At 43.7% G+C, this 27,134-nt stretch overlaps 1 protein-coding gene across 3 annotated transcripts in view; it reads left to right on the top strand.

Annotated features, from left to right (window-relative positions):
• SHPRH (SNF2 histone linker PHD RING helicase) overlaps positions 1 to 27,134 on the top strand; it is a 98,391-nt gene that overhangs the window by 49,051 nt on the left and 22,206 nt on the right. For all 3 annotated transcript variants that reach the window (XM_083176178.1, XM_083176177.1, XM_083176179.1), the window contains 9 exons: positions 17 to 273; positions 1,311 to 1,432; positions 1,869 to 1,957; positions 7,013 to 7,105; positions 12,737 to 12,844; positions 14,073 to 14,215; positions 16,528 to 16,701; positions 23,594 to 23,656; positions 25,982 to 26,207. In XM_083176178.1, the coding sequence (XP_083032304.1) occupies positions 17 to 273; positions 1,311 to 1,432; positions 1,869 to 1,957; positions 7,013 to 7,105; positions 12,737 to 12,844; positions 14,073 to 14,215; positions 16,528 to 16,701; positions 23,594 to 23,656; positions 25,982 to 26,207 (1,275 nt within the window). The remainder of the gene's footprint in view (positions 1 to 16; positions 274 to 1,310; positions 1,433 to 1,868; positions 1,958 to 7,012; positions 7,106 to 12,736; positions 12,845 to 14,072; positions 14,216 to 16,527; positions 16,702 to 23,593; positions 23,657 to 25,981; positions 26,208 to 27,134) is intronic.

Here is a 27,134-nt window from a genome sequence, read left to right as displayed (position 1 = left end):
AATTCCTTTCTTTTAGATCCAAATCCCAGCACAAACAGAAGATGTTCACTGGCTACACTTCTCCCCAGTGGAGAGGCATTTCTATCACAGGCAGCATGAAGTCTGTTGTCAGGATGCCCTGGCAAAACTACGGAAGATATCAGATTGGTCTCTCAAACTAAGCAGCTTAGACCGACGAACAGTATCCTCCATCTTATATCCCCTGCTGAGGCTCAGACAGGCTTGTTGCCACCCGCAGGCTGTGCGCGGGGAATTTTTACCATTACAAAAAAGGTAACTTTTTAGAATTTAAAGTCACACCTGGTTTCAAGACAACCATTTGTCCTGATTGGGCACTTGGTAGATGAACTACAGAACACTGCCACACATACTCCGTGTTGCTCCAGTTTTAGTCAGAGATGTGTCCTCATAAGTTAGTGCATCAGGTGCGTCAATTTCCATGCAATTGTGATAGCATCGGGTGGTTTTTTTTTTTTTGTATCTTTTTTTTTTATTATTATTTTAAGTGTGTTTTACTGTAGTTGCAATGAGTTTAGGATACACATATATGTATTTTGGGGTGTAAAGATGCGTAAGAGATGAATGGTGCTAGTAGAGTCACATGAAGCCTACCAGTCACATTGCATATTGAGGGCATGCTTTATGTTTGTATGGAATACAAAATCTGCAAGAAACTGAGTAAAACCATGATGCGCTGCAGGTGGGGCAGATGTAATGGGTTGGGTGTCTCCAAACAGAAATATGCTGTAATTTGCTTTGTAAAAATAAAGCTGTCTAATATGTGTGGGCTACATACAAAAGCAGCCAGAATGTACCCTGCACAGAAAATATAAAATGTACTTGCTCTCCTTGCATGTCAACATTGTTTGTTTCGGGTACAAAGTTATGGGCCCTACACGGAGCGATATTCAGGCATTTTATGAGCTATTTTACATAATTTCACTGAATAGCTCAGAAAATGCCTGAATACCGCTTTGTGTAGGCTACATAGCGATCTAAATGTGCAGCCCCGCGGGTCTGTATCTGGCGTTGTTACCAAAAATACACAATAAATCGCATGGGAATTTCATTTCTACCTGAAAAATTACATCCTATTACATTTGCGAATTAGGCAAAAAATTGGCAAATTCTAAACGTGCGATATGGTGCGACTGCGAAACCTTACTAAAAATCTCATCCTATTAAATCCTATTAAATGTCACCCTTGGTATCAAATAGACAAAGTGGTACAAGGTCCCTAATTGTATACTACTATATAAAGGACAATAGTAGTTTGATGCATGATGTTCACTGTTACATATTATTCACAGCACAATGACCATGGAAGAGCTGCTGACATCTCTGCAGAAGAAATGCCGCACAGAGTGTGAAGAGGCACATCGACAACTTGTCTGTGCTCTCAATGGTCTTGCTGGAATCCACATTATTAAAGGTGATGCATGGCAGAAGTCTTTCTTGATTTTGTTGGTGAATATTTTATTGTACATGTTAGACTTGTACTTTGTATACTTCTGCCATATATTTACAGTATATAGAAAATACTATGCAAGTTTGGTCTGTAAGTTGTTAAAGATACTGTATGCTGATGAATAACAATGTAGTAGGCATAACTAAGAACATTTTACTTATTCGACAATGATTCTGCGCTACATATTTTACGAAGAACTTTTTTTCATGGTTTATATAGAATTATTTTTAGGCATCACTAAAAGCTTCTTTTCTGTGGATAGAGGTTTCACTGCTATGCACATTTTAGCAGTATAATGACACTTGTTTTACACTGATAACTGGACATCTGAGATATAGGTATTTTTTTTCTTATTATTTGCTCCTTAATACATTTTTGAATAGTCTTTTTTTCCCTGCAGGTGAGTACCCATTGGCTGCAGACTTATATAGAGAAGTTTTGAGGTCATCAGAAGAACACAAAGAAAAACTGAAAACTGACTCTCTACAAGTGAGTATGGCTAGAGCTGGCAATGTATTGTGTACTTACCTGTGGTATAATACTTACCTGTGGTAAAATGAGAAGACAACAGACCTCTGTTTTTTGTTTTTAGCCATTCATTTCTCTACAATATATTGTTGGTGTTTTTTTCCTATGAGTGTGGCAAGGCACAGCATCACTGTGATGGAATGTGCACTACTATGGAATATGTAGCCCCTAATTTCCCATTAGGCACATGCCTAGGGGCGGCATTTGTTGGGGGGCGGCACTTGAATGCTTGTGTTGGTGCGGTCAGCCTGAAATGTACAAGTAACTGAAAAATATTTCCATTGTACTTTACCATATGCCATTTTGAATGGAGTGTAAACGTGTAGGATATGCAGATACTGTCCCTGTAAACTGTCCTAATTCGTAAATATGTGTACATAATAAATAATTCATAGATAGTGGCTTTTTTATTCTATTAAACTAAAATAAGGGCTTAAAACCAATCAATAATAATAATTATGATGCCCCTTAGCTGCTGCTGTATAGTTCTCACCAGACAATAACTGGAAAAAAAAAAACATATATTAATAAAAATTTTCAAGGATGGGTTGACCTAAATACCACATCTCCCCAGGGGCGTAACTATAGCACCGCAGCCCCCGCCACCGCGGGGGGGCGCTGTGCATGTGGGGGCGCCGGGGGCTGCGGTGCTATAGTTACCTCCCCCACAATCCCCCGCAGACTTGCGTATCTCGCTGGTCCCGGCGGCTCCATTCTTCTGATGAGGACCACCACAAAATGGCCGTCCCCATATAGCACACTGTTCTCTGAAACTGTCTGCTGTATGGGGGCGGCCATTTTGTGGTGGTCCTCAGCAGAAGAACGGAGCCGACAGGACCAGCGCAGCGCGATTGGTAAGACTGCGGGGGAGGGGGTTAGCATAGGCGACGGGGCGACGGCGGGGGGTGGGTATGGGCGCCCCCCCCCTAACGGCGGGGGGGCGCCCAAAACGTAGCTACGCCACTGCATCTCCCCCACCTGGTATTAAATAAAAAAGGGATCATATCATATAATATTGAAGATTGTCTATTAAAAAACAAACTTAAGTCATTGTTGTGCTACCATATTATTCCTACACATATAGATATGGCCACCTTCATCTTACCCGCGAATAGATTGAGAGTGTGTTTTGAGTCACTGTGACTATTCTCGATAGGTTGTGTAAAGTCACACCCGTGATCGCCTGCGAATCCACACACACGTCGTGGCAAATTTGCCAAAAATACCTGCTGTTTCAGGTAACCTGAAGACATATCTGTAGTAAGATTTTCAATTGAAATGGGATACATTTTGTAAAACAGTTATTGCAGGTTTTTTTCACCATTCACCTTTAATTTGATTAGAATTAGCAAAGATACTAATGATATATTCTGAAAATACTACGTTTTCTGAATCAAAGCAAGGTATAATTAGTGAAGGTACATTAAAAACAGTATCACAGGGCTAAAAAAGCAACAAAAGTAATATCAATATGAATACTAAAGTACATCTTTTGCTAGTCTGTTCCTGGTCTTTTGGGGGACTGAATTGTAGTTTTCAAGGCAGTGAAAATTTTTACTAGATTTCAACATGATGACAATATGACATCACATAGGTGCTAAGTAACTGGCGACAGTGGGTGTACTCTAACACCAATTTACTATGTACAATATATAAGCAGTCACAGTTGATGACTATAATAACTAGGTTACTATCATTTTGTTTTTGTAATTATTATTCACTTATAATCTCCTACTCATATGGGACACACATCATTTTCAACTCTTTTTTCATTAACACTACAACATTTTTAAATCAATTTTGAATCTCCAAATTATATTGTAACAACGCTGAATTTCCTACAAGTCATTTAATGAGGTGTTATGAAAACTTTTTAATTTTATAAATGTTAGCCCATTCTGGTTGCTATGCTCATTTCTACTTTTAATTAAATTTGATATCCCAAGCTAAATTATATATATTTTCATTAATATTGCTTCAGAACTTGCTTTGCTGTAATTTCTTGAATTATACAATATTTAAAGGAAAACTCCACTCACAGACAATTGCCATCCTAATTATTATTTAAAGCTTACATAACATAGAAATTGATGGCAATGAGAACCACTTAGCCCATCTAGTTTCCCCCCTTATTTTATCCTTTAGGTATATTCTTTAACCCTATTTGAGCCTTCGTTCTTTGTAGGGCTAACCTTATGCCTCTTCCAAGCATGTTTAAATTGCTCTACCGTTTTAGGGGTCATACACACATGGGGCGATCTTTCCTCATTTACTAATCAATCTGTCTAGATCACTTAGAAATTTAAGCAGACATCGCCCTGTGTGTAAGTCCCACAGTGATTGTAATCCACAGTCCCACACATAGCCATTGCCTGCTCAGATATTTAGTACATGTAGTCAAGAACTAGGTAAATCTCTTGCATGTACATAACAATGGTTAGCACCGATCACTCAGCATACATCCATGTGTGTATGGATGATCTAGCTAACCGGGAAGCTCAAGGGACATCGCCTACACTACAATGCTCAGCACACATGCTAAACTGAAATGGTTCTTGTGTATTATCATGGCGCCCACAATTTCCATCGTAGGGCATTGTACAACCAAAAATCGCATCGCTTGACTTCACATTTATTCCGCGTCCCCTTGCGGGGCTCGCTGTGCTCGCCACGCTTTGGGCTCGCTGCGCTCGACACACTATATAGAATCAACTCCATGCCGACGTGGATAGTGGGGGTATGAAAAGGTCGGAGGACGCGTACCGCTGCGCTTGCCACGCTTCGGGTTGGCGTTGTTAGTGGGGTGGCGTTAACAGTGGCGGGGCATTTAACATACTCATTACCCTCATCAGGGTGGGTGTACAATTAAAAATCGGGTCTGGGGGGCATTTAACACGGGAATAAGCCCAAATCGGGCATGATCGCGTCGCATTGCATGCCATTATAATGGCATGCGATGCGATATTAAAATTGTACACTCAGCCCCGGGAAAGGCTCAAATCGGGTCCCATCACATGCCATCGCATACCTTAATTAGTGGTATGCGATGCGATGCGATGGGCGCCGTGATAATACACAAGTACCACTAAAATTGCTCAGTGTGTATCTCTACAAACTCTTATGCGAAGCTATTCTATTTAACCACTACCCTTTCTATGCAGTCATTTTCCCTTAAATTTCCCCTGGATCTACCTCCTTCCAGTTTCAGAGCGGGTTCTCACATTCTAATAATTATTTTCCTTTGAAGAATGTTTTCCTCCTATACTCCTGGTATATTTGGAAGCCTCTTTAATGCCCCCCCCCCCCCCTTTCCCTTCTTATCTCTGAAATATCTTAAGATCTTTTAGTCTTCTAGGGTTAAGGTGTATGTAAACACGTTGCAAATTGGCAGCCGAACAGTCTATTTCTGCTTTTGATACCGATGTCACAGGGCGCATTGGGTACAAATTGGGATCGGATGCAGGGGCACATACTCTATTTTGCCCTGAAGTTTTTGAGGCGCAAGTGCAAGTGCATGATGCCTACCCTGTTGCAAACCTTTGTGTCATTTGCATAATTATTTTTTCCCCTTAAATACCATTTGCAATACTGTATCAGCAACACAGATATCAAAGAACACTGGTCCAAGTACAGATCCCTGTGCTACTCCACTGGTAACATTTTTCTGCAAAGTATGCGCTCATTAGCACACATTTGCTACTACTGTTTAATATCCTACAACCAGTTTATTATCCATTAAATTGGTTTGTAATCCATTCCCACACTTTTGCGTTATAAGCAGTCTGTGATGTAGGACAGTGTCAAATGTCGTACTAAACTCTGGATATGCTACATCTACCCCCCTCCAACACCACCACCACCCAACACCACCACCACCCATCTATTATTTTAGTCATAAAGTAAAAAAAGTAAATGAGCCATTTGGGATTATATTATTTGGTTAATTTAAAATATTCCACAATTCTTTATTTCAACAATGTTTCCATTTTCTCTCTGCTACTGGTGTAAGGCTTACTGGTCTGTAGTTACTTGCTTCTTCCTTGCTTCCAGTTTTTTGCACTGGCTTTACTTTCGCTCTTTTCGAGTCCTGTATCTAATAACTGCTTGAATGAATCTGTTCATAGTGCTAACAGTACATCTATAAGCTCTTTTATTATTCCTGGATGCATCCATCTCGCCCCATTGATTTATCCACTTTCAGTTTTGAGAGTGCTATTAGGACCGTATCCCCTGTAAATGTTCTTTTCTTTACCGTATTTTTATTAATGTCCCTGCAAATTAACTATGGCTTCTACCCCTCTCCTTCTGCAGTGAATACTAAGCAAAACTAATAATTTAGATGATCTGTTATTGTTTTGTCATCCTCCACTAAACTCTCACTGTCAAGTCTCATTATTCCCTCATTTGATTTTCTCCTTTTACTTATATATTTACAAAAAGTGTTGCCGCCTTTATCATTTAAAGGACCATTTTCTTCACCTTTGCACAACTGATCACTTTCTAAATGTAGGTACACCTTTCTACTTGACCCCTATTCGATCTGGGTCTGGATCTGGGTTGGCTACAGTGTTCACATTCGATTTTGACTATGTAATACAGATCTGTACTATATAGTCTTGCCTGGCAAGTCTTTTCTTCCATTTGATTTACACTACACGGGAGCGCGCATTGGGATCGAATCTGCATCGAATGTAGAAAAACCATTCGATGCCCATTCGATTTTCTATTCTATTTCGATTCGATTTTGCATCTTTAAGCTGATTCCTCCTCTGTGCATACACTGAACTCTTTATATCAGTGCAGTGACAGTGAAATCTTTCTGTAAGTTGGGTTGTGCAGTTGGTTCCTTTCCTGAGTGCATGGAGGAGAACTGATTTGATACAGATATAACACAGTGTCCATTAAATCTCTAGAAACCGATGGTGCATGTAATGTGGAATATTTTAAAATAAAGACAAGCGCAGCAAAGAAACAACTGTGTAAAGATATTTAATCCTACTGTTCAATTTGTTTTAGAGACTGCATTCCACACACAATCTAAAGGAACTGCTCTCTGCAAAGCATCCTGGGATCCCACCAACATTGCGCGATGACAAGCTGGATGAAGAGGTTAACATTATTCATTTTGAATTACAATTGTAAACATTGTGAAAATATTATAATGCAGTGGCATATATGGAAATATTATAATGCATGAACATAAAAATGTTATCTTTTGCTTATTAAGACTACTGTCTATAATCATACTGCAGAGAGCACAGCCCTGGCTAAAGGCCCATACACACTGAGCTATTTTGAGTTGAAATCTGCTCAAACTTAGGGGGAAATTTACTAAGAATATGAATACAATTTTTCGTATTCGTATTCTTAATACGAATGAATACAAATGCATACGGCTATTTTAGCCGTATGCAAATTCGTGTTCCGGAGGGTAATTTACAAAGCAGTCAAATACGACTGCTTTGTAAACCCCGATGTCGTATTCTTCGTATTAGCGGCCGTAAATACGATTAGTATAGGCAGTCTGCACGTATCAGTTAGATCCATGCAGGCAGCAGTGTGTAAAAAAAAAAAAGAAAAATAAATAAAAAACTGGCGGACCCAAGACTACCGATTTTCGTCGGAGGATATTGGTAAGTAGGATTTACTTCCACAGGTCCCCCAAAGGATTTCTAAGGTCCCAGGATCGCCGGACCTAGGATCGCCAGACCCCGGACCCAGGATCAGCGGACCCCCAGACCCAGGATCATAGGACCCCCGGACCTAGGATCAGCAGACCCCTGGACCCAGGGCTACCTACGGGCTCAAGAAAGGTAAGTATCAGTATGTGTGGGCTATGTATGTATTAAAGTTTTATTTTTCATGTGTGTCAGTGTTTTTATTTAACTATTTCTATTACTGTGTGCCAGCGGGCCCTTTAATGCCCCACATGCTGGGACATGTGGTTCTCCAAGTCCCAGCATGAGGAGGAGGCTTGTCGGGACTCATAGTTTTACAGTTTTAGACAATGGTGTTTGATTCTATTTTTTACACAAAGATGAGCCCGGTACCCAATGCCCAGGGGTACCGGGGACAGCACCAGGCTTCAGCCTGGCCAGGTAAGTCCTGGAGGGAGGACCCCTTTAATGGTGGGGTCCCCACTTCCCCAGGGTTAATGCTTTGGCCGGGGGGGACTTGTATAAAAAGTCTCCCCCCGGCTGTGGCATTACCCTGCTGGCTGGTTGGACCGGGGCTAGTTCTTAAAATACGGGGGACCCCTATTCATTTTGTCCCCAGTATTTTTGGAATCAGACCTGGAGCCTGGGGCTGGTTTTAAAAAGTCAGCGGAGCCCTACGCATTTTTTCCCCTGATTTTTTTAAAACCATTTTTTTTCTGTTTATTTTTTTACACTGAAGCCTGCACGGATCTGACTGATCCGTGCAGTCTAAAGCCAAATACGCCAGGACATTGAAGTCTCTTTTCCTGTCATATTTGACCGGCAATTATCGGCAGTTTGACGATAATTAGTGGCCGTATTTTAATAATACTTTAACCCCTTCCCGACATATGACGGAAATGTACGTCATATGCCGGTTGCGGGGGAATCAAGCCAGCTCACGGAGTGAGCTGGCTTGAAAGAGAGCAGGTAATGGCTGTATATTACAGCCAGGTACCTGCTCTCACGGCCACGAGCGGCGAGTTCGCCGATCGTGGCCGTTTAACCCTTTAAGCACCGCGGGCAAAGCGCCCGCAGTGCTTAAATAGCTGATCGGAGGGGGGGCGCCCCCCTCCGGCGCCGATCGGGGCCCCCCGCGGCGAGATCGGAGGGTGCCGATCGGTTGCCATGGTAGCCAGGGGTCTAATGTAGACCCCTGTGCTGGCCATGTCGGCATTCCTATTACATCCTGCCTCAGGCAGGATGTAATAGGAAGTGCTGAAAATCACTATGTTCAGCCATAGAGCTCTATGGCTGAACCTAGTACAGGCGATCGCGCCCCCTAGTGGTCAAGTACACTAGGGGGCCTTGTAGTAAAAGTAAAAAAAAAAAAAAAAATAAAGTTAAAAAAAAAAAAAAAAATAAATAAATATTAAAAGTTCAAATCACCCCCCTTTCCCCATTTCACAAATAAAAATAAATAAAAAATAAAAAAAAATAAACATATTTGGTATCGCCGCGTTCCTAAAAGTCCGATCTATTAAAATATAACATTAGTTATCCCGCACGGTTAAAGGCGTAAACGGAAAATAATTCCCAACGCCAAAACTACGTTTTTTGGTCGCATCGGCTACCCAAAAAAATGTAACTAAAAGAGATCAGAAAGTCGCACATATCCCATAATGGTATTAATTAAAAATTACACTTCAGCCCGCAAAAAATGAGCCCTCACCCAGGTCCGTAGGTGGAAAAATAAAAAAGTTATAAGCCGCAGAACATGGCGATGCGACGCAAATTAGAAAAAACGTAAAATTTTCTATTTTTTTTTTTAGTGGTAAAACGTAACGAAAACTATATAAGTTTGGTATCACCGGAATCGTAACGACCCATAGAATAAAGATAACCCATCATTTTAAACGAACTATGAACTCCAAAAAAAACGTAACCAGCGCAAAATTGTGGAATGGCGTTTTTTTTTTTTTTTTACCCCACATTGAATTATTTCCTGATTCCCCAGAATATTATACGGTATAGTAAATGGTACCATTAAAAAGTACAACTTGTCCCGCAAAAAAAAAGCCCTCATGTGTCTATATAGCCGGAAAATTAAAAAAGTTACGCTTATTTGAACGCGAGGAAAAAAAAAAAAAAAGTTAACAAAAAAGGCCTCGTCGGGAAGGGGTTAATAAAGTATTTAAGGCTTAGTAAATTAGGATTTACCATTCTTTTGAATGATGATTCCTATTCGTATTTCCCGATGGCATATACATTAGTATTTTTAAATACAAATACGAATGTGCCATAAATACAAATATGGGAAAAATTCATATTTTACTATGAAAATACGAATTTTTTAGGCGTATTTGCCTTAGTTTCCCCCTTACTGTTTTGAGCGGCTTTCAGCTTAAAGCCGCCCAGTGTGTATGGCCCTGCGGTGAGCGCATCATCACCGGGAAAGCCACTCATCTGCTGGTATTACCAGCAGATGGATGGCTTTGCATAGCGCTGTGCTATGCAAAGCCGTCCACCCTTCAATGACAGCGCCAGGCAGGGGCAAAGCTGCTCAGTGTGTTTGCACTGAGCAGCTTTCCCCCCAGCGATGACAACGGTCCACAGTCTGGACATAATCGCTCGGTGTGTATAGACCATAAGTTAAAATGTTAATTAAACTTTACAAAAGAAATGTAATATTTATTTTTTGCATTCCTATTATATGTTTTCAATATATATTAGAGATTTATGATTTGGTCAGGCTTTTCTACTAGCATTCTGTGAAGAAATGAGCAATGAACGGATTGCTTTTAGATTTTTTGCTTATAGCCTGAAACTGTGCCGCACAGCCGCCATAAGTTATACATTCTTAGGGGTATATGTATGAAACAGTGGCATTTGCAAGAAGTCCCTTCTTGGCAGAGTTCAGCTCAAAATTGAAAGTGGCACAAATAGAAAGTGCATGAAATGTTCTTGGCATCCTGGGGTGCCTTGGGCACTTATAGGGGTACTCTGGGTTGGTGTTTCCATTAATTATAGGCAAAATCAGTGCTTGTTGCTTCCAATCATTTCACATGACAAACAGATGAATCATATCCCTCACCACATAACTGAACTTAAGAATGACATATGAACACAATTTATGTAATATTTTCTTTCTGAATTTGTCAATAAGAAACATTTGGCCTAGGGGGGCCTTGGAAATTCTAATACTCTAATAGTAAATGTATTAATAAGAGATGATAAAGTGGATGCTATGATCACTGTGTATAAAAAAATGTAATGATCGATTCTGAACATTCGTAAAGCAACGTGTTCAGTATAAGGACCTATATATATACTGGCAGATGCTCAATTAGTTTAGTGATATCACTCAAGTGCTTGAAAGTATAAGGACCTCCCAGAGCACACACTGCTACCCCTTGCACCTGGAAGTGATTGATTCTTCAGCTACAGAAAGGTTTCTTCATAGTAAGAGCCATGGAACCATAGAATACTTCCCCACATGGCCTGGTATAGCCAGACAGCTTAAAATAATTTCAGAAACAGTTGAACTTTCGGTACTTGTTTCCTAGCACGGCGCCCGTCGGGTCCCATCGCATATCTTAACTTAAGGTATGCGATGGGACCCGACTGACCCGATTTCGGGCTTTTTAACAGCTTTCCCGACAATGTAAAAATGGGGTCCATCGCATGCCATTATAATGGCATGCGATGCGACCGACCCGATTTGACATTGTATGTAATGTTAAATGGCCGTTTAAAATCGGGTCCATCGCATGCCATGCGATGGACCCGATTTTACATAGGAACCAATGTTAAATGGCCCCCCATACCCGATTTGTCATTGTATAGCCACCCAGATGGGTAATTTGTATGTCAAATGCCCCCCCATTGTTAACGCCACCCCACAATGAACACCAACCCGAAGCGTGGCAAGCGGGGCGGTGGTACACGTCCTCCGACCTTTTCAGACCCCCACTATCTACGTCGGCGTTGAGTTGATCTTATATAGTGTGGCGAGCCACCGAGCCCAAAGCGTGGAGTGAAGCAATGCGCGTCCCCTCGGTTGCTTGCCACGCTTCGGGCACGGTGGCTCGCTGCGCTCGCCACGCTATGTAAGATCAACTCCATGCCGACGTGGATAGTGGCGTTAACAATGGGGGGGGGGGGCATACAATGAAAAATGGGGTCTGGGGGGCATTTAACATTGGGGCCAATGTATAATCAGGTCTCAGGGACCATTTAACATTGGTTCCAATGTAAAAAATCGGGTCGGTCAGGTCAATCGCATCGCATGCAATTAGGTTGCATGCGATGCGATTGACACAATTTTTGCAACCCAATTGCATACAATTAAAATCGGTGGCGCCGTGCTAGGAAACAAGTACCGAACTTTCTTTTTACTTCCACTAGGGGGCACTGGGTATAGCCAGGAGAGGAGAGTCCCTGGGCACCAAATAGTTACTACATTTTTCCCAGCATGCCCAGACACAATCTTCACTATACTCTGCCTCCAGCCACTGACCAGTCAGTTAAGTTAGCAAGCCCATGACAGGAGTAAGGAGAGGAAGAAGGAAGACCAGCTTACACTCAGATTGGTGTTCAAAGATCTGGTACAATAGGAACTAATGCCCACAAGCCGGGTGCATCAGGGTCGTTGTCAGCCCCATATTGTCTCTAAGAGGGGTATTCAATGCCCTTATGGCGGGCTATGACGGCGAGCAGTACCGATAGCTCGCCATCAGAGTATTCAACTCCCTCTCCTTAACTCGCTGTTTCCACCTCACTGGTTCCTTTTGACGTGGAGGAAACGAGGATTCTGGCCATTAAAATGGCGGTGCTCACCACAAAATGTAGCGGACTCACTGCATTTGTGGCGAACCTAGCCCTTTAAGGGGATCCTTGTCGTCCTCTGATGGCAAGGATTTCTCCCAAACATTGAATACGGCGAGGGGGTTTGTAGGCGAGGATGGCTTTTCCTTTGCCGAAAATAAGCCATCCTTGTCGTAGAAATCCCCCTTGCCACAGCATTGAATACCACCCCTTGAAAAGGATTTAACTATGTAAGTATTTTTCAAATACTACTATATATATATTTGTTTTGTTTCAGATTAAGCAACTTAAAGAACACTATATGGTGAAATCAGATGCAGAGGTGTCAGAAGCTCACCAAGCTTTGCAGCCAGTTTTGCAGAATATTCGGGAACTACAAAGAAAGGTGATTAATATAGGATGTAATGTGATATGAATGGCCAATTATTCTCTGTAAAGTGCTGTAGAATAGAAGACTACTGCCCATGTGGCAGCGGGTCTCCTGAAACATTATTCCTGGGGACCACTCTACTGCACATGCGCAAAACCCCTGAAATATGTTAGCCATGACATCTTCCTAGTGATTTAGTGCCGGTCCACTGGCCGATGTACAATATAGCGAAAAATGTAAGTGTTATTATTGTAGGGTTTCAGGGTGTGCAATATGTGGGAGGACACATGAAGGATACGTTTTTTCATTAGCGTGTAAGTAGAATTATGATCTATTTAAACATGAGCGTATCTGTCTGACTGCAGGGGAGTCAGTAGTTGCCATTGCTCTGCCTGCTTGGAGTTAAACATTACCTGTGTCACCCTACTGCCTTGGAGTTAAGGGTTTAATGAGAAGTCAAAATAAATCCTTTTTATATGACTTAATATGTTTCCATGATAATGATATATAGCCTGTTTGCACAGCTCACTGTTTCATGCATTTATCATTGATTATATTTTGTCATGATCTTTCCATTTATTTTGTGATTGTTGTGAAGGGTCTTATTACCCTCAGTCTAATAGCTTGGTGCCTTCCCTAGTGAGTGACAAGGGATTGGTTTTGCATGCAGATGCATCGTTCATTACTGTTGCTTCAATCATGCCAAATATCCCCTCTTGGCATGCCAGCCAAGCACGACTCGGCCAACTGAGCACCTTTTAACCCATTGAGTGCCAAAATCTCTGTGGGAGATGTGCAAAATATCTGCTAAAAATACCAGTGTCACTCACATTTGTGATATAAATACAAATAAAAAAAGTGTTGAAGATTATATTTCATATATACGTTAACCATTAGAGGTCATTATGATGAATAAAAATGTTTGTTGGCATTTTTTACACACTTTTTTTTGGGACAAATTCACTTGGCACTCAAAGGGTTAAGTTTAAAGGGCCTAATTCACCATGGATCGTTAATTGGAGAAGTTGCAGTTTACCGTGATCCGTGCAAATTACCGCCTTTATCTGTGCTGCCTAATATGTAGGTCATTGTTGAAAAAATGTCACTATGTTATCCCGAACTATGTCCTGTGACATTGATGCCCTCCAACCAAATGTCCAATGTACAGTAAAAACAAGGTTAATGCTTTCTCCATTTTGTTATTTTTCAGTTCCTACATATTGATTATTTTAAACCTTTGCAGATTAATTTCTCATCTCCCTGGTGGATTGATGTGATCCAGTGTGCAGCCCAAACTGCAAATGATGAAGATCTTGTTCAGCGTGTTCAAAATGAAATAACCACCAATTATAAACATCAAGTGAACAAGTTGTCCATGGCAGACAAGTAAGGATGGGGTGGAGGGGGGTGGGGGCTTACCGTGTTCTGTAAAAGAGTTACAGATACAATGACCCGTAAAACATACCATCTGAAACAAGAGACTGGGTACAAACGAGCCAATATATTGGGCATTCAGTTGAATAATTGATATACAGGGGGCACATTTGTGGTTGTGTGCCAGTGATATGTCTGTGAACAATGTTGTTTGCAGATATATTGCTATGGCCCTGCAGCAAAGCCGATGGATGATATATCAGCTCATCCTGTATAGAATGGCTGATATGTGGGGGGCTTGCTACAGAGGCCACCGGTGACTGACACCACAACGGGGTGTAAATGCCAACCCAGTTTGACTTCAGGCATGACACAGGAAGATGATTTGTAAGTGTGTTTGCACTTCCTGACTGAGGTGTAACTTCCAGAGACCATGAAGACACCTTGCTCCAGGCTCTAAGCCCTGAAGGGGCACATGCATGTACAGCAGCACCTGTGTGGTTCACAGCAGGATACAAGTGTAACCACTGCTCTACCAATGGAGCTCTGCAGTGCACCAGGTAGAGTTAATCGGCTCTGTCCCCTATGGCTAAAATCTGCCATAGGGAACAGAGTTGCTTCTGCCTGGTACTGCTCACCTGGCGCTACAGCAAGCAATGGTCCACCCGCTGCTACTGCTGGACTTTTCATTGGACCTGCTGATGAAAGCTGATTTTGCATGCTGCAGATGACTGAGACTGAGTATAACCCAACGTATCTGGAGTCCTGCACTCGATTTGGACACACTGGGATGCTTGAGGGCGATACACTTGGTCCAGCTGATTCACACACAAACACACCATATTTGTTCTCCTTGTTTTTTTTGTTTTTTTTATCCTAATTCTAAAGTGGTCCACACATTGGTAAGAAGTTTGTATAAGGTATTGGTAGTTTTTGGTTCTGCTTTCTCTGCATTACAGTATATTCTTCTTTTGATGCAGTATGGAGGGGAGCCTACCCGGAATTAACTCAAATCAATAGAATGGGCTAGGACAACTTATTTGGATCGACAGTTGCGCTGAGTGCAATAACTATTATCCTCCTTATGAAATACGATTTGTTTTTACTTATTTATGTAACATTTACTGTAGGAGCAGCTTTAACTTTGCAAAAGTCAAGTCAAGTGTTCGTTGAAGGAAAATATCCATGTACCATGTATTGCTAAGAGAAATGTTGGAATCTTTCATCTCATCTGAGGGCCACTGGAATACTCTGGGTTAGAGGGGTAATGCTGGGTACACACCAGGACGACTAGGGCCCGATCCCCTCAATCTAGATCCAATTCTGACCAATTGGATGTAGATTGTGTGGTGATTAAGCCCTTTTCTGTCCTGGTGTGGACCGATACCGATCCGATGCGCGGTCCCGCGGGTCGGTCGCTCGTTATTGAGATCCTACCTGCTGCAGGTAGGATCTCAATGACGACCATACAGCCGGGTGCGGGTCGCCATCGGATCGGATCGGACCCGCTCACGGTGCACATCGTGAGCGGGTCGTGCCCCCCCGCGTCACCGTGAGCGGGTCGGACGAGACACTGACGACCCGCTCACGATGTGCATCGTGAGCGGGTCGCCCTGGTGTGTACCCTACATTAGATTGTAATGCCATCTGTACTGGAGCTACATTTTGTTTTGTTTTTATGCCATATTATACAGGTTGAGCATCCCCTATCCGAAATGCTCGGGACCACGAGCATTCCGGATAGGGGAATTTTCCGGTTTTTGGAATAAATTGTTTTAGCCATACTTACCTGTCCCCTGATGGTGTCCGGTGGTCCCTCGGCGTCCACGCAGTCCCCGGGCGTCCACAGCAGGCCTCCGGCATCTTCTCCGGGTCTCCAGCGGTCCCAGGAATGCATTGCACGAGTGTGACGTCACCAGCGCGCGCGCACACTCGCGCAATGCATTCCTGGGACCGCTGGAGACCCTGGAGAAGATGCCGGAGGCCTGCTGTGGACGCCCTGGGGCTTGGTAAGTATGAAAAGAGGGTTAGGGGGGTTAAAAAAAACAAAAAAAAATCGAATGATTCCAAAAACCACGGTTTTTGGAATAATTCGGATAAAAGATGCACGGATACGGGATACTCAACCTGTATAATGTACCATAAATCACACCAAATAGGGAGGGACATATGGTCTTCCAAATGGATTGGGATTTATGATGAGTTTATGAAAATCTTGATTCATATCAAATTTACAGTGAGTTAAATAAAAATCTTGATTGTAGTATCTTTACCAAACAATCTGTTTTGTGTTTGGGATGTAACTTACTTTTTATATCATTTAGATTCCGGGACTGCAGAGGACTCCAATACGTTGTTACCTCACAAATGGAAGAATTGAGAAAGTGCCAGAAACTTGTCAGAGAGGCAGTGAAGAGTCTTGAAGGTCCCCCATCTCCAGAAGTTATCCAGACTGCATCAGTATGCCATCTCAGAGTTGGGCGACTTCCTCTCCATATGTGTGTATAATATTATTAGTCACCTGTTTAAATGAATTGTGTGTGTGATTTTCCACATTTGTGTGTTTATTAGAGTGTGCACTTATAAGAGATAGATACTTTGTATATAACCTCCATGGATCACATGAGACACTTTGGGTGAAATGTAATAGGATGAAATATTCAGAAAGTGAGATTTGGTAAGAAATCTCCAGGTTTTTTGTTTTTTTTTAAAGCAGCAATCATTTATACTGCAAAACCAGTTTGATTTTGAAGTGTAAATGATTGCCGCTTTAAAAAAACCTGGAGATTTCTTACCAAATCTCACTTTCTGATTCTCTCATCCGATTAAATTTCACTCATAGTTGTTATTTGTTTAGATGCTAATATGTTTGGTTACATTTTAAATGATTAGTTGTTTTGCGACACTAATAATGATCCTTTTTTTACTTTCTTGCAATGTAAAAAAACCCGATACTTATATGTTAGTTGGGCGCCCACTAAGCTATTTGCTTAGTTTTCCGCGTCCCCTCGCGGGGCTTGCTGCACTCCACAAACTATATAAAATCAACTCCACCCCGACATGGATAGTGGGGGTATGAGCGTACTAACTATAGTGGGCACCCAACTAACATATAAGTACCAAAAAACCTGCAGTGGTGTACTCTTTCCACTGTACAGTATACTAAAGCAAGTAGGAAAGGTAGATGCGAGAGTGCGCAGACCACTACTTTTTTAAATGTCATTAATATATGTTGGCCGAGTTTTCTAGCTCACAAAAATATAAATTATGAACAGCTTTAATACCTGCTCATAGAAAATTTCAAAAGGCAACAGAAATGTTAAATAGATATGCCCCACCATGTTGCTTATATTGCAGGTTTTTCCCTACTTCTTCCACATAACCTGAGAAGAGAAGAACCTGCTAGTCATGCATTGCACTGATTTTCTTGTACCTTAATTACGGGCAGTGGTCCTGATTCTGATGTGGCCATAGTGTCTATCCTTGGATGATGCAGTGATAGCGCTGTATGGTAAATGCAGTAGGAAGGGGCTATTACAAGCAAATGCCTCCTGCTGCAGGACCTACATCATAGCACTGGATTATTGACTCAACATGGGACAGCTTGCTGCACCCATAAGGGCACGCAAGTCACCTGTCTCAGAGACCTGGATATCTCCTTCATTTGGTGATCTCTGGCCTCTTCTCTCCCCCTATTCGGTGTTTTCAGGAAACTGTGTCCACCACCGCCCAGCAAACGATTTTTGACCTATCACTCAATGACAGTCTGATGCTGTACCTGCCTTTTTTTACGTCACAGAATGCTTTAGGGAAAAAATATCAGTACCACAGCAACATGAGTGCGGGCCATGAATGAAAGAGGCCCATATGCTATATATAGGGGGAATAAGTTCTAATAAAATATAACAAGTTATTCATTTTAACAAAGGAAGGCAGACCAGGAGTAAGATCATTGCTTAGTAAATAAAGTAGATGCAGAAGGCATGAATAGGCTCAAACAGAAGAGCCAGTAGTTAACACTTACAGTAGTTATACAAATATGCCTTTTAGAACTCATCTACTGTACAACTACTAACTTTAAATGAACACACTGGGTAGTATTCAGTGCAGCTGGCGAGGGGGTTAAACAGCGAGGATTGCAGAAAACCAGCGATCCTTGCTGTTTAACCCCCTCGCCAGCCGCTCGCCCTATGCAACGTTCCAGGGAAATCCTCGCAGTCACAGGACGGCGAGAATTCCCCAAAACAGCGCGACCCGCAGCGAATGCAGAAAACCTGCTGTATTTAGCCGCGAGTCTTGCTGCTTCTGGAGACGCATATGCCAATTCCCCCTCGCTAAAAAAAACGGAGCGAGGGGGAATTGGTGTATGAGGGGGGTGCGTTGTATAAAAGTAAAAGTGGTACAACCTAGTTCACAGCAAAATGAATCTGCCCCTCAGTGGGGTATATTCAATGCCGTGGGTGAGTGGTGACAGCGAGCAGGAAGCCCTGCTCGCTGTCGCCGCTCACCCACGGCATTGAATATACCCCACTGAGGGGCAGATTCATTTTGCTGTAAACTAGGTTGTACCACTTTTACTGTTCAGTTAGAAACCTGCGAACGCTAGTGTCAGTTGAAGATCTTGCTGCTTAGGTGTCCATTAGGATTAGTTCTTATTAGGATATTTAAATGTCAAGACATAGAGGTTTTTAAGACCTGATCCCTGGGTGCTAATTTCCAAAACCCTCTGATCAAGTAATCACTGCCCAGTAAGAGTGAAATCCTGACCTGTGCAAACCTGCGAATTAGCAGCAAACCCATACGCAAGCCGTTAATTTTACACTGTGTGCAGTCTGTGCATAGCCCAGGACTTATACAGCCGGTGCGATAGAACCAGGCTGATCGGGGCAGGAGCTGACGTCACACGACCCCATCAAACGCCTGGGCACCCCTGCTTTCTCCCTGACACTCCCAGAAAATGGTTGGGTACCACCCCCAAGCATCGGCTTTCTGGCAATCAACTTGTGTACCTGGGCCTGATTCTGGTTCATTTTCAAAAGCAGATTTTCTCTCTAATGGACAAAACCATGTGCACTACAGGGGGGCAGATGTATAACATGTGCAGAGAGAGTTAGATTTGGGCGAGTTATTTTGTTTCTGTGCAGAGTAAATACAGGCTGCTTTATTTTTGCACTGCAATATAGATATCAGTTTGAAGTAAAAATCCCACCCAAATCTAACTCTCTCTGCACATGTTACATCTGCCCCACCTGCAGTGCACATGGTTTTGTCCATTAGGGAGAGAATTTGCTTTTGTGAGGGAACCAGAATCAGGCCCACAGTTTCAGGAGTTCTGAAGTGTTTTTGCCCATATTTTACAAGCTTGCATATAAACTTTTAAAAATCACAATAGAAACAATCTAATGTTCCCGCAAAATTGTCTGAGACCCCAAAATTCTCTGAGCATCTTTATTTGCTGAGTATAATTTTTTCTTCATATTTTAAAAATTAACCATTTTATACCTTCTAACTGCCTCCTATTCTTTGCTTTTTTGGGGTTATGAACTCCTTCATGCCTTCACATTAATCGTGCCATGCAGAGTTACATGCAACATCGGCACAAAGTCTGTGACTAGCCAAATATTATTGGATTGCGCAAAAATATCCTGGGATATGCCCCATAAATTTGCACATGTTTTTACAGTATTGAACTCTCTGCATATGCGTTGCTATAATGGGTGCAATTTCTGTGGTGCACATGTGCCCCTGAATACAGGGGAACCCCCACCACACACACTGCACCCACATTTTGTTACTTACCTTTCCAGTCCCACGCTGGAGTTGGAGCTGCAGTTGCGACAAATTGGCTGCCATGCACAGTATGAATTTTGTCTCTAGAACATGGTAGGCACCATGTTTCTGGAGACCTACACATGCTCAATAGGCTCTGGCATGATGCCAGAGTCTACTGCGCCATGAAGAGGAGGGAGCCCTGCACATGACCTATTCATCTCTAGAGCATTCCACCTCCTTGCTATCACCGAGACCTGGCTCTCCACCTCTGATTCTGTCTCTCCAGCTGCTCTCTCCCACGGTGGCCTCTCTTTCTCTCACACTCCCAGGCCTGACGGTCGCCAAGGTGGCGGTGTGGGTTTTCTCCTCTCAGCCTCATGCACCCACAGTGTCATTCACCCTGAACCCTCTCTCCTTTTCTCCTCCTTTGAGTCTCACTCTATCCGTCTATACTACCCCTACCACCTCCGTGTCGCTGCAATCTACCGCCCCCCTGGCCCTATCTCCCAATTTCTTGACAACTTCGCCGCCTGGCTTCCACACTTCCTCTCCTCTGACCTGCCATCTGTCATTCTTGGTGACTTTAACATCCCCTTGGATAACCCCGCTGATCCTGGCACCTCCAAACTCCTCTCTCTCTGCTCCTCTCTTGGCCTATCTCAGTGGACTACCTCTCCCACCCACATCCAAGGACACTCCCTCGATCTCGTCTTCTCTCGCTCTTGTTCCCTTACTGACTACACTATCTCAGCTTTTCCTCTTTCTGACCATCACCTCATCTCCTTCTCCCTCACTGCTTCCCCCTCTCCCACCCCCCCTCCCAAGCGCATTGTCTCACGGCATAACGTCAACACACTTGATCTTGCTGCCTTCTCAAACACGCTGTGTCCTCTTCTCGCCCCAATCGCCCTCATGTCCTGCCCGAACCTCGCTGCCTCCCTCTATAGTGACACCCTATCTTCGGCATTGGACTCTGCCTGCCCTCCCTCCTCTATCCCCCTTCGATGCTCCAACCCCCAACCGTGGCACTCACCTATCACCCGATTCCTTCAAAAGTGCTCTCGCACTGCTGAGCGCTTCTGGAAGAAATCACGCTCCCTTGCGGATTATCTCCATTTCAAATTCATTCTTTCCTCCTTCAGATCTGCCCTTGCTCTGGCCAAGGAATCCTACTTTAAGTCCCTCATCCTTTCCCAATCATCCAATCCCCGCAGGCTCTTCGCCACCTTCAACTCCTTGCTCTCCCCCCCTCCTCCAGCTCTTCCGTCCTCCATCGTAGCCGCTGATTTTGCTACCTACTTTTCAACCAAAATCTCCTCTCTCAGGACTGCCATCACTGCTGCCATGACCTCACCCTCTCCCTCCTCCCCTCCTACATCTCCACTCCCCTCCTTCCAACCCCTGTCCTCATTTTACCCCACCACTGCTGCTGAAGTCCACTCTATCCTTCAATCCGCTTCTCCCTCCACCTGCCCGCTTGATCCTATCCCCTCCAATATTATCCGTCGTCTCAGTCCATCAGTCTGCTCTCACCTGGCTCACCTCTTTAATCTTTCCCTATCCTCTGGGATCTTCCCTTCCTCCTTCAAACACGCTCTTGTCTCCCCAATTCTCAAAAAAACAAATCTGGACCCCAACTCTCCATCCAACTACAGGCCCATCTCCCTCCTCCCTTTTGCCTCCAAACTCCTAGAACGTCTGACCTATAATCGTCTCCTAAGCCACCTTACTGCTAACTCCATTCTAGACCCCCTCCAATCCGGGTTCCGCCCTTTACATTCCACTGAAACTGCCCTGACCAAAGTCACTAACGATCTACTATCGGCTAAATCCAAAGGCCTCTTCTCTATCCTCATCCAGCTTGATCTGTCGGCTGCCTTTGACACTGTTGACCACCCTCTCCTGCTCAACACCCTCCGCTAAGGCACGGTCTTCTCCTGGTTCACCTCATACCTCTCCGATCGCTCCTTCTCCGTCTCCACTCCGAGCTCCTCCTCTCCTACTACCCCCCAGCCAGTCGGTGTTCCCCAAGGGTCAGTCCTTGGCCCTCTCCTCTTCTCCCTCTACACCACCTCTCTGGGCACCCTCATCAGCTCCTATGGTTTTCATTACCACCTTTATGCTGATGATACCCTAATCTATCTCTCCTCCCCCGACTTATCCCCATCACTTCTGTCCAAGGTCTCCGAATGCCTCACGGCCATCTCAGCCTGGATGACCCAACGCTTCCTGAAACTAAACATGGCTAAAACTGAACTTCTAATCTTCCATCCCCCGAACATCCCCTCTTCTCCCACTATCTCCATCAGCATTGGTGAAACCGAGATCACGTCCACCGACCAAACGCGCTGCCTCGGTGTCATCATTGACTCCTCCCTCTCTTTCACCCCCCACATTCGTGCTCTCTCACAGTCTTGCCGCTTTCACCTACGCAACATCTCACGCATCAGACCATTCCTCTCCACTGACGCGACCAAAATTCTCATTCACTCTCTTGTCATCTCCCGCCTTGACTACTGCAACATCCTTCTCTCTGGGCTACCTCTCACCCGCTTTGCACCTCTCCAAACCATTCTTAACGCTGCTGCTAGGCTCATCTTCCTCTCCCGCCGCTCTACCTCCGCCTCCCCCCTCTGTCTATCTCTTCACTGGCTCCCCATTCCTTTCCGAGTTCTCTTTAAACTCCTCACCACCACCTACAAGGCTCTCTCCTCCTCCACCGCTCCTTACCTCTCTTCACTGATCTCTATCCACACTCCCTCCCGTCCTCTTCGCTCCATCGCTGACCGCCGACTGACCTCTCACCTAATCACCTCCTCCCACTCCCGTGTCCAAGATTTCTCTCGCGCTGCCCCCCTGCACTGGAACAACCTCCCGCCACCCATCAGGCTATCTGATTCCCTTACCTCCTTCAAGCGCTCCCTCAAAACCCACTTTTTTCGACTAGCCTATCCCTCCTCCTAACCTCTTTTGATCCTCCTATCCTGCCTCCGTTCCCCTCCGTTCCTACTTATCCTATTGTATTTCGTTCGTCCACCCACCTATTTTTAGTATGTTAACTCTTATGAGCAGGGCCCTCCTTCCTCACGTACTCACCCTACCTCATTACCTCACCTGTGCTCCTGTCCTGTTCTTCCCTTCCTCTACTTCATCTTCGGTCTCCTTGACTATTTTGACACCTACTTCTGAACTGATGCTGATTTTAGTTCTACCAGCTATACCCCTATTTATACTGTATCTCTCTACACACCCTGTACGTTACCTTGTAATTTGTTTTTTTTTTGTTTGCTATGTACGGCGCTGCGGACACTTTGTGGCGCCTTATAAATAAACGTACTACTACTACTACTACATGAGCTCCCTCCTCTGTTCTCTGCTAAATTGCTCCTGACTCTTGGTTGAACAAGTTTATTTTTTGCGAAAATATAAGACTGAGTTCCTGTACATGGCCTTCTGCACTCGCTGTATAGTTTGCATGGTGTATTTGCATTAAATGTGAAGTCTATGCGTTGGCTGCGTATATACTTGGCCTACTCATGGTTCACCTGTCCTGTACTGTTGTCTGCAAAAGAAAGAAAGCTCTTCTAACAGCAGGCCTGTTGTTTTATTCCTTCACAGCTGTGTCTTTTGTAAAGCTGATGAATTATTCACAGATTATGAGTCAAAGCTCTTCTCTCATACGTAAGTACCTACCTCACAACAACAAAAAGGAATTGTTTTCTGAAATCAGACTAACTAAACATTGTTGTCAAGTAGAATAGCTTAGTAACACATTCGTTTTTATTTAGGACTATAATATTGTTTATAGTTTTGTTATGATGCAGCTGGAAGTTCAAGTATATGATTCATATGTTAATAATACAGGGTACATTAGTAACACAAAGGAAGCATTTTGAAGCCTTTTCCTGCAGTAAATAAACCTTCCTGCTATTTTGAGTGCAGTAAGTTTAGCAAAGTGCTTGGCAACGGCGTTTAATACATAGCAGGTATGTTTGTTAATACAAAGAAACCCAATAAACTATACTTATGGCAAAGTTTATTTTAGTGATCAACATACATTCTTATTTTACAATGAAGTACTGTAATGCTGTGTATATGGTGTGATTTGCACTATATAGTCAAAATCCCATAGCACATAGTGCAAATCGCATCATGCTATGCAGCACCCAATACCGATTTGATTCCGATGTACGGCCTCGCGGCATCGGAATCGACTGAAGAAATAGACTGTCTGTTTCTACTATGTCAGGACAAGGGCCATGTTGCTCAATGCAGCATGCAACCCTACCGATTCCGTCCCTCCCTCCCTGCCAGCAGATACCGGGTCCCGGCACCCATCAATATCGGCAACTGCCAAATCTTATCGTGTGTACACAACTTAAGTCAGGCATGTCCAAACTGTGGCCCTCCAGCTGTTGTGAAAAAATACCTCCCAGCATGCCTTGCCATAGTTTTAGCATTCCCTAATAGCAAATCTGTGGCAAGGCATGATGGGACGTGTAGTTTCAAAACAGCTGGAGGGCCATTGTTTGAACATGCCTGACTTAAGTTATTGAATAATTGGGTTAAGGGCCCAGGGCAGAGGGATTGACGTGGACCTGTAAACAAAGGTGTTTTTTCAGGACGGCCCTTAAAAACGACTCCACCAAATCAAACTATTTGGACATTCTTAGGTGTCACCTTCTGGATTTTCTTAAAACCATTATTTTTCCTCATTAACCGTATAAGTTTCCCTTTTGATATTGTGACATGAGATAGCTTATGGAAAGATGAGATTTTAAAGAAGAAAGATTTAAATAGTTGGAATAGTGGTAACATATGTGTTTTGGCTTCTGTCAAACATCTTGTCATTTACAAATGTTGCTAAATTATTCCATACACACTACCGCATTCCTACTGCATTATGAGTATAAGAGCAAAGATAATTTCCATTAAGTCCACCCAAAGTGGTATCCCCAGAGTACCTTTAACCCAGATAAATTGCATTACTATGTGAAAGACCCACATGATTACCAAAACATTCACCTGTGCTGTTTAGGTGCCCATACATGGTGCGATTATTGGACCTAGTTCAAAACAGTATGTGCAGCACCATACGCATTCCATCGCATCGCACCACCCTGTTGCACTGTGTATGTGCACCTTTTCATGCTAGACATTTAATCCCTTTGGTTACTGTATACAGTATAAGAACTGCTGACTTTTAGTGACCGAACACATTATTAAAAACATTTTAAAAGACAATTTGTTTTCATAAAGGGCCTTAGTCAGAACTGCAGGCAATGCCAATGTTTTCATAGTTGAGGGACTATTTGCAACTGCACATGCGCAAACATCTAGACGGTACTGCATCGCAGATTATGGGGGGTATTCAATCCCAGGTCACTGCTTTTAAAGTCGGACCCATTCTGTCGGTCTGCCTCTTCAATGCTGTCAGGAAAGACAGCATTGAATAGGCGTTCACCTATTTCCCCCGTCGTAAATAGTGGCCCAGATTGAATACCCCCCTTAGGCTCTGATTTATATTACTATGTTCAATGTTCTCACTAGCAATTGAGCATTAGCTAACGCTCTCCCTAAAAACCCAAATGTGACCATTACTGCAATAATATTATCAATTAAAAACAGCGTTTTATTAATTTTTCTTAAATATTGCTGTAACATACAGATGGGTCTGTTCCCATCCTTGCTGGCGGGTCGCCAGAACGTACGCGCTGGCGACCCGCCAGCAGCCTCGCCAGCGAGGAGACTGAGACGCGCGTGCGTCTCACGCGCACGCGCGTCTCAGTCTCCGTCGCTAGCGCGGCGGAAACCCTGTCCGTCTCCGCCTCAGGGAGACGGACGGGGTTAGGGGGGGGTTAGGGGGGATGCGGGCAGGCGGCGGGGACCCCGGGTTACCGCCGGCAAGCCGGCGGGGACCCGGGGAAACGTATGGAAGCGCCGTCGGAAGCCTAATTTTTTTTGGGTTAAGAAGCCTAATCACTAGAAATGTAATAAAACTTGCAGGGTAAAAGGACAGACTGCTATATTTGAAGAAATGATCGAGGAAGAAAACGGCCTGGTGGATGACCGCTTGCCAAAGACTAGCAGAGGCCTGTGGGCCGCAAGTGAGTTGGAACGGTCACTGAAAGCAATACTATCGTTTGCCAGAAGTCACCGGATGGACCCATGGCTTACTGACGAAGGAGCTGGCTTCATGGATCTGTTTGAGGCATGGAAAAAAGAATACAAGGTGAATGTGATTTGATAGTAATGTGAGAATTTGATTCTATAGAAACATTTTGGGCGAAATGTAATAGGGTGGGATTTTTTAGACATGTGCGATTTTTGGTAAAAAACGGCCGAAATCGCACTTTTTCCGAAAATCGCACATTTAATAGGTTGAAAATCTTTTGAAAGTGGCGATTTTTAGTCACATTTCAAATCGCATCCAGATGTTTTCCCATTATAAAGTATACAACTCGCAAATGTAATAGGGTGCGATTTTTGGTAAATGTTACCAAAAATCACAAAAAAAATAGACCAGGTTCTGACAGGCGAATTTGACAGAACCATGCACAGATCATTGAGATGTGTGCATGGTCCTGTTAATAAAAATGTGTAAAAGTGTTTTTATTAAAAAAAAATGGCGTGGGGTCCCCCCTCCTAAGCATAGCCAGCCCTGGGCTCAATGAGCCGGTCATACGTTACATTGCTTTATACCGGAGAACTACAAGTGCCAGCAGACCTCCCCCGCATGCTGGGACTTGGAGAACCACAAGTCCCAGCATGCGGGGCATTAATGGGCCCGCTGGGACTTGTAGTCCACCTGTAAAAAGAATGTTTATAAAAAACTACAAGTCCCAGCGGGCCCATTAATGCCCCGCATGCTGGGACTTGTGGTTCTCCAAGTCCCAGCATGCGGGGGAGGTCTGCTGGCACTTGTAGTTCTCCGGTATAAAGCAATGTAACGTATGATCGATTTAACCCTATCAGGCCGGCGTCCACTGGCCACGGACGCCGGTGACAGCCCCGGGCTTCAGCCCTGGACGGGTGAAGCCTGGGGGGGGGGGGACCCCTTTATTGGGGGGGGTCCCCACTCCTCCAGGTACCCCGTCCAAGGCTGACCAGCCACGGTGCTCATGGTACGGCCGGGGGACCTTGTGTAAAAAGTGTCCCC

This window comes from Crinia signifera, chromosome 3 (genome assembly GCF_055691185.1).
Source record: "Crinia signifera chromosome 3, ASM5569118v1, whole genome shotgun sequence".
Taxonomy (NCBI): domain Eukaryota; kingdom Metazoa; phylum Chordata; class Amphibia; order Anura; family Myobatrachidae; genus Crinia; species Crinia signifera.
The sequence above is the reverse complement of the archived record's forward strand: the minus strand, read 5'-3'. Positions and strand labels throughout refer to the sequence as shown.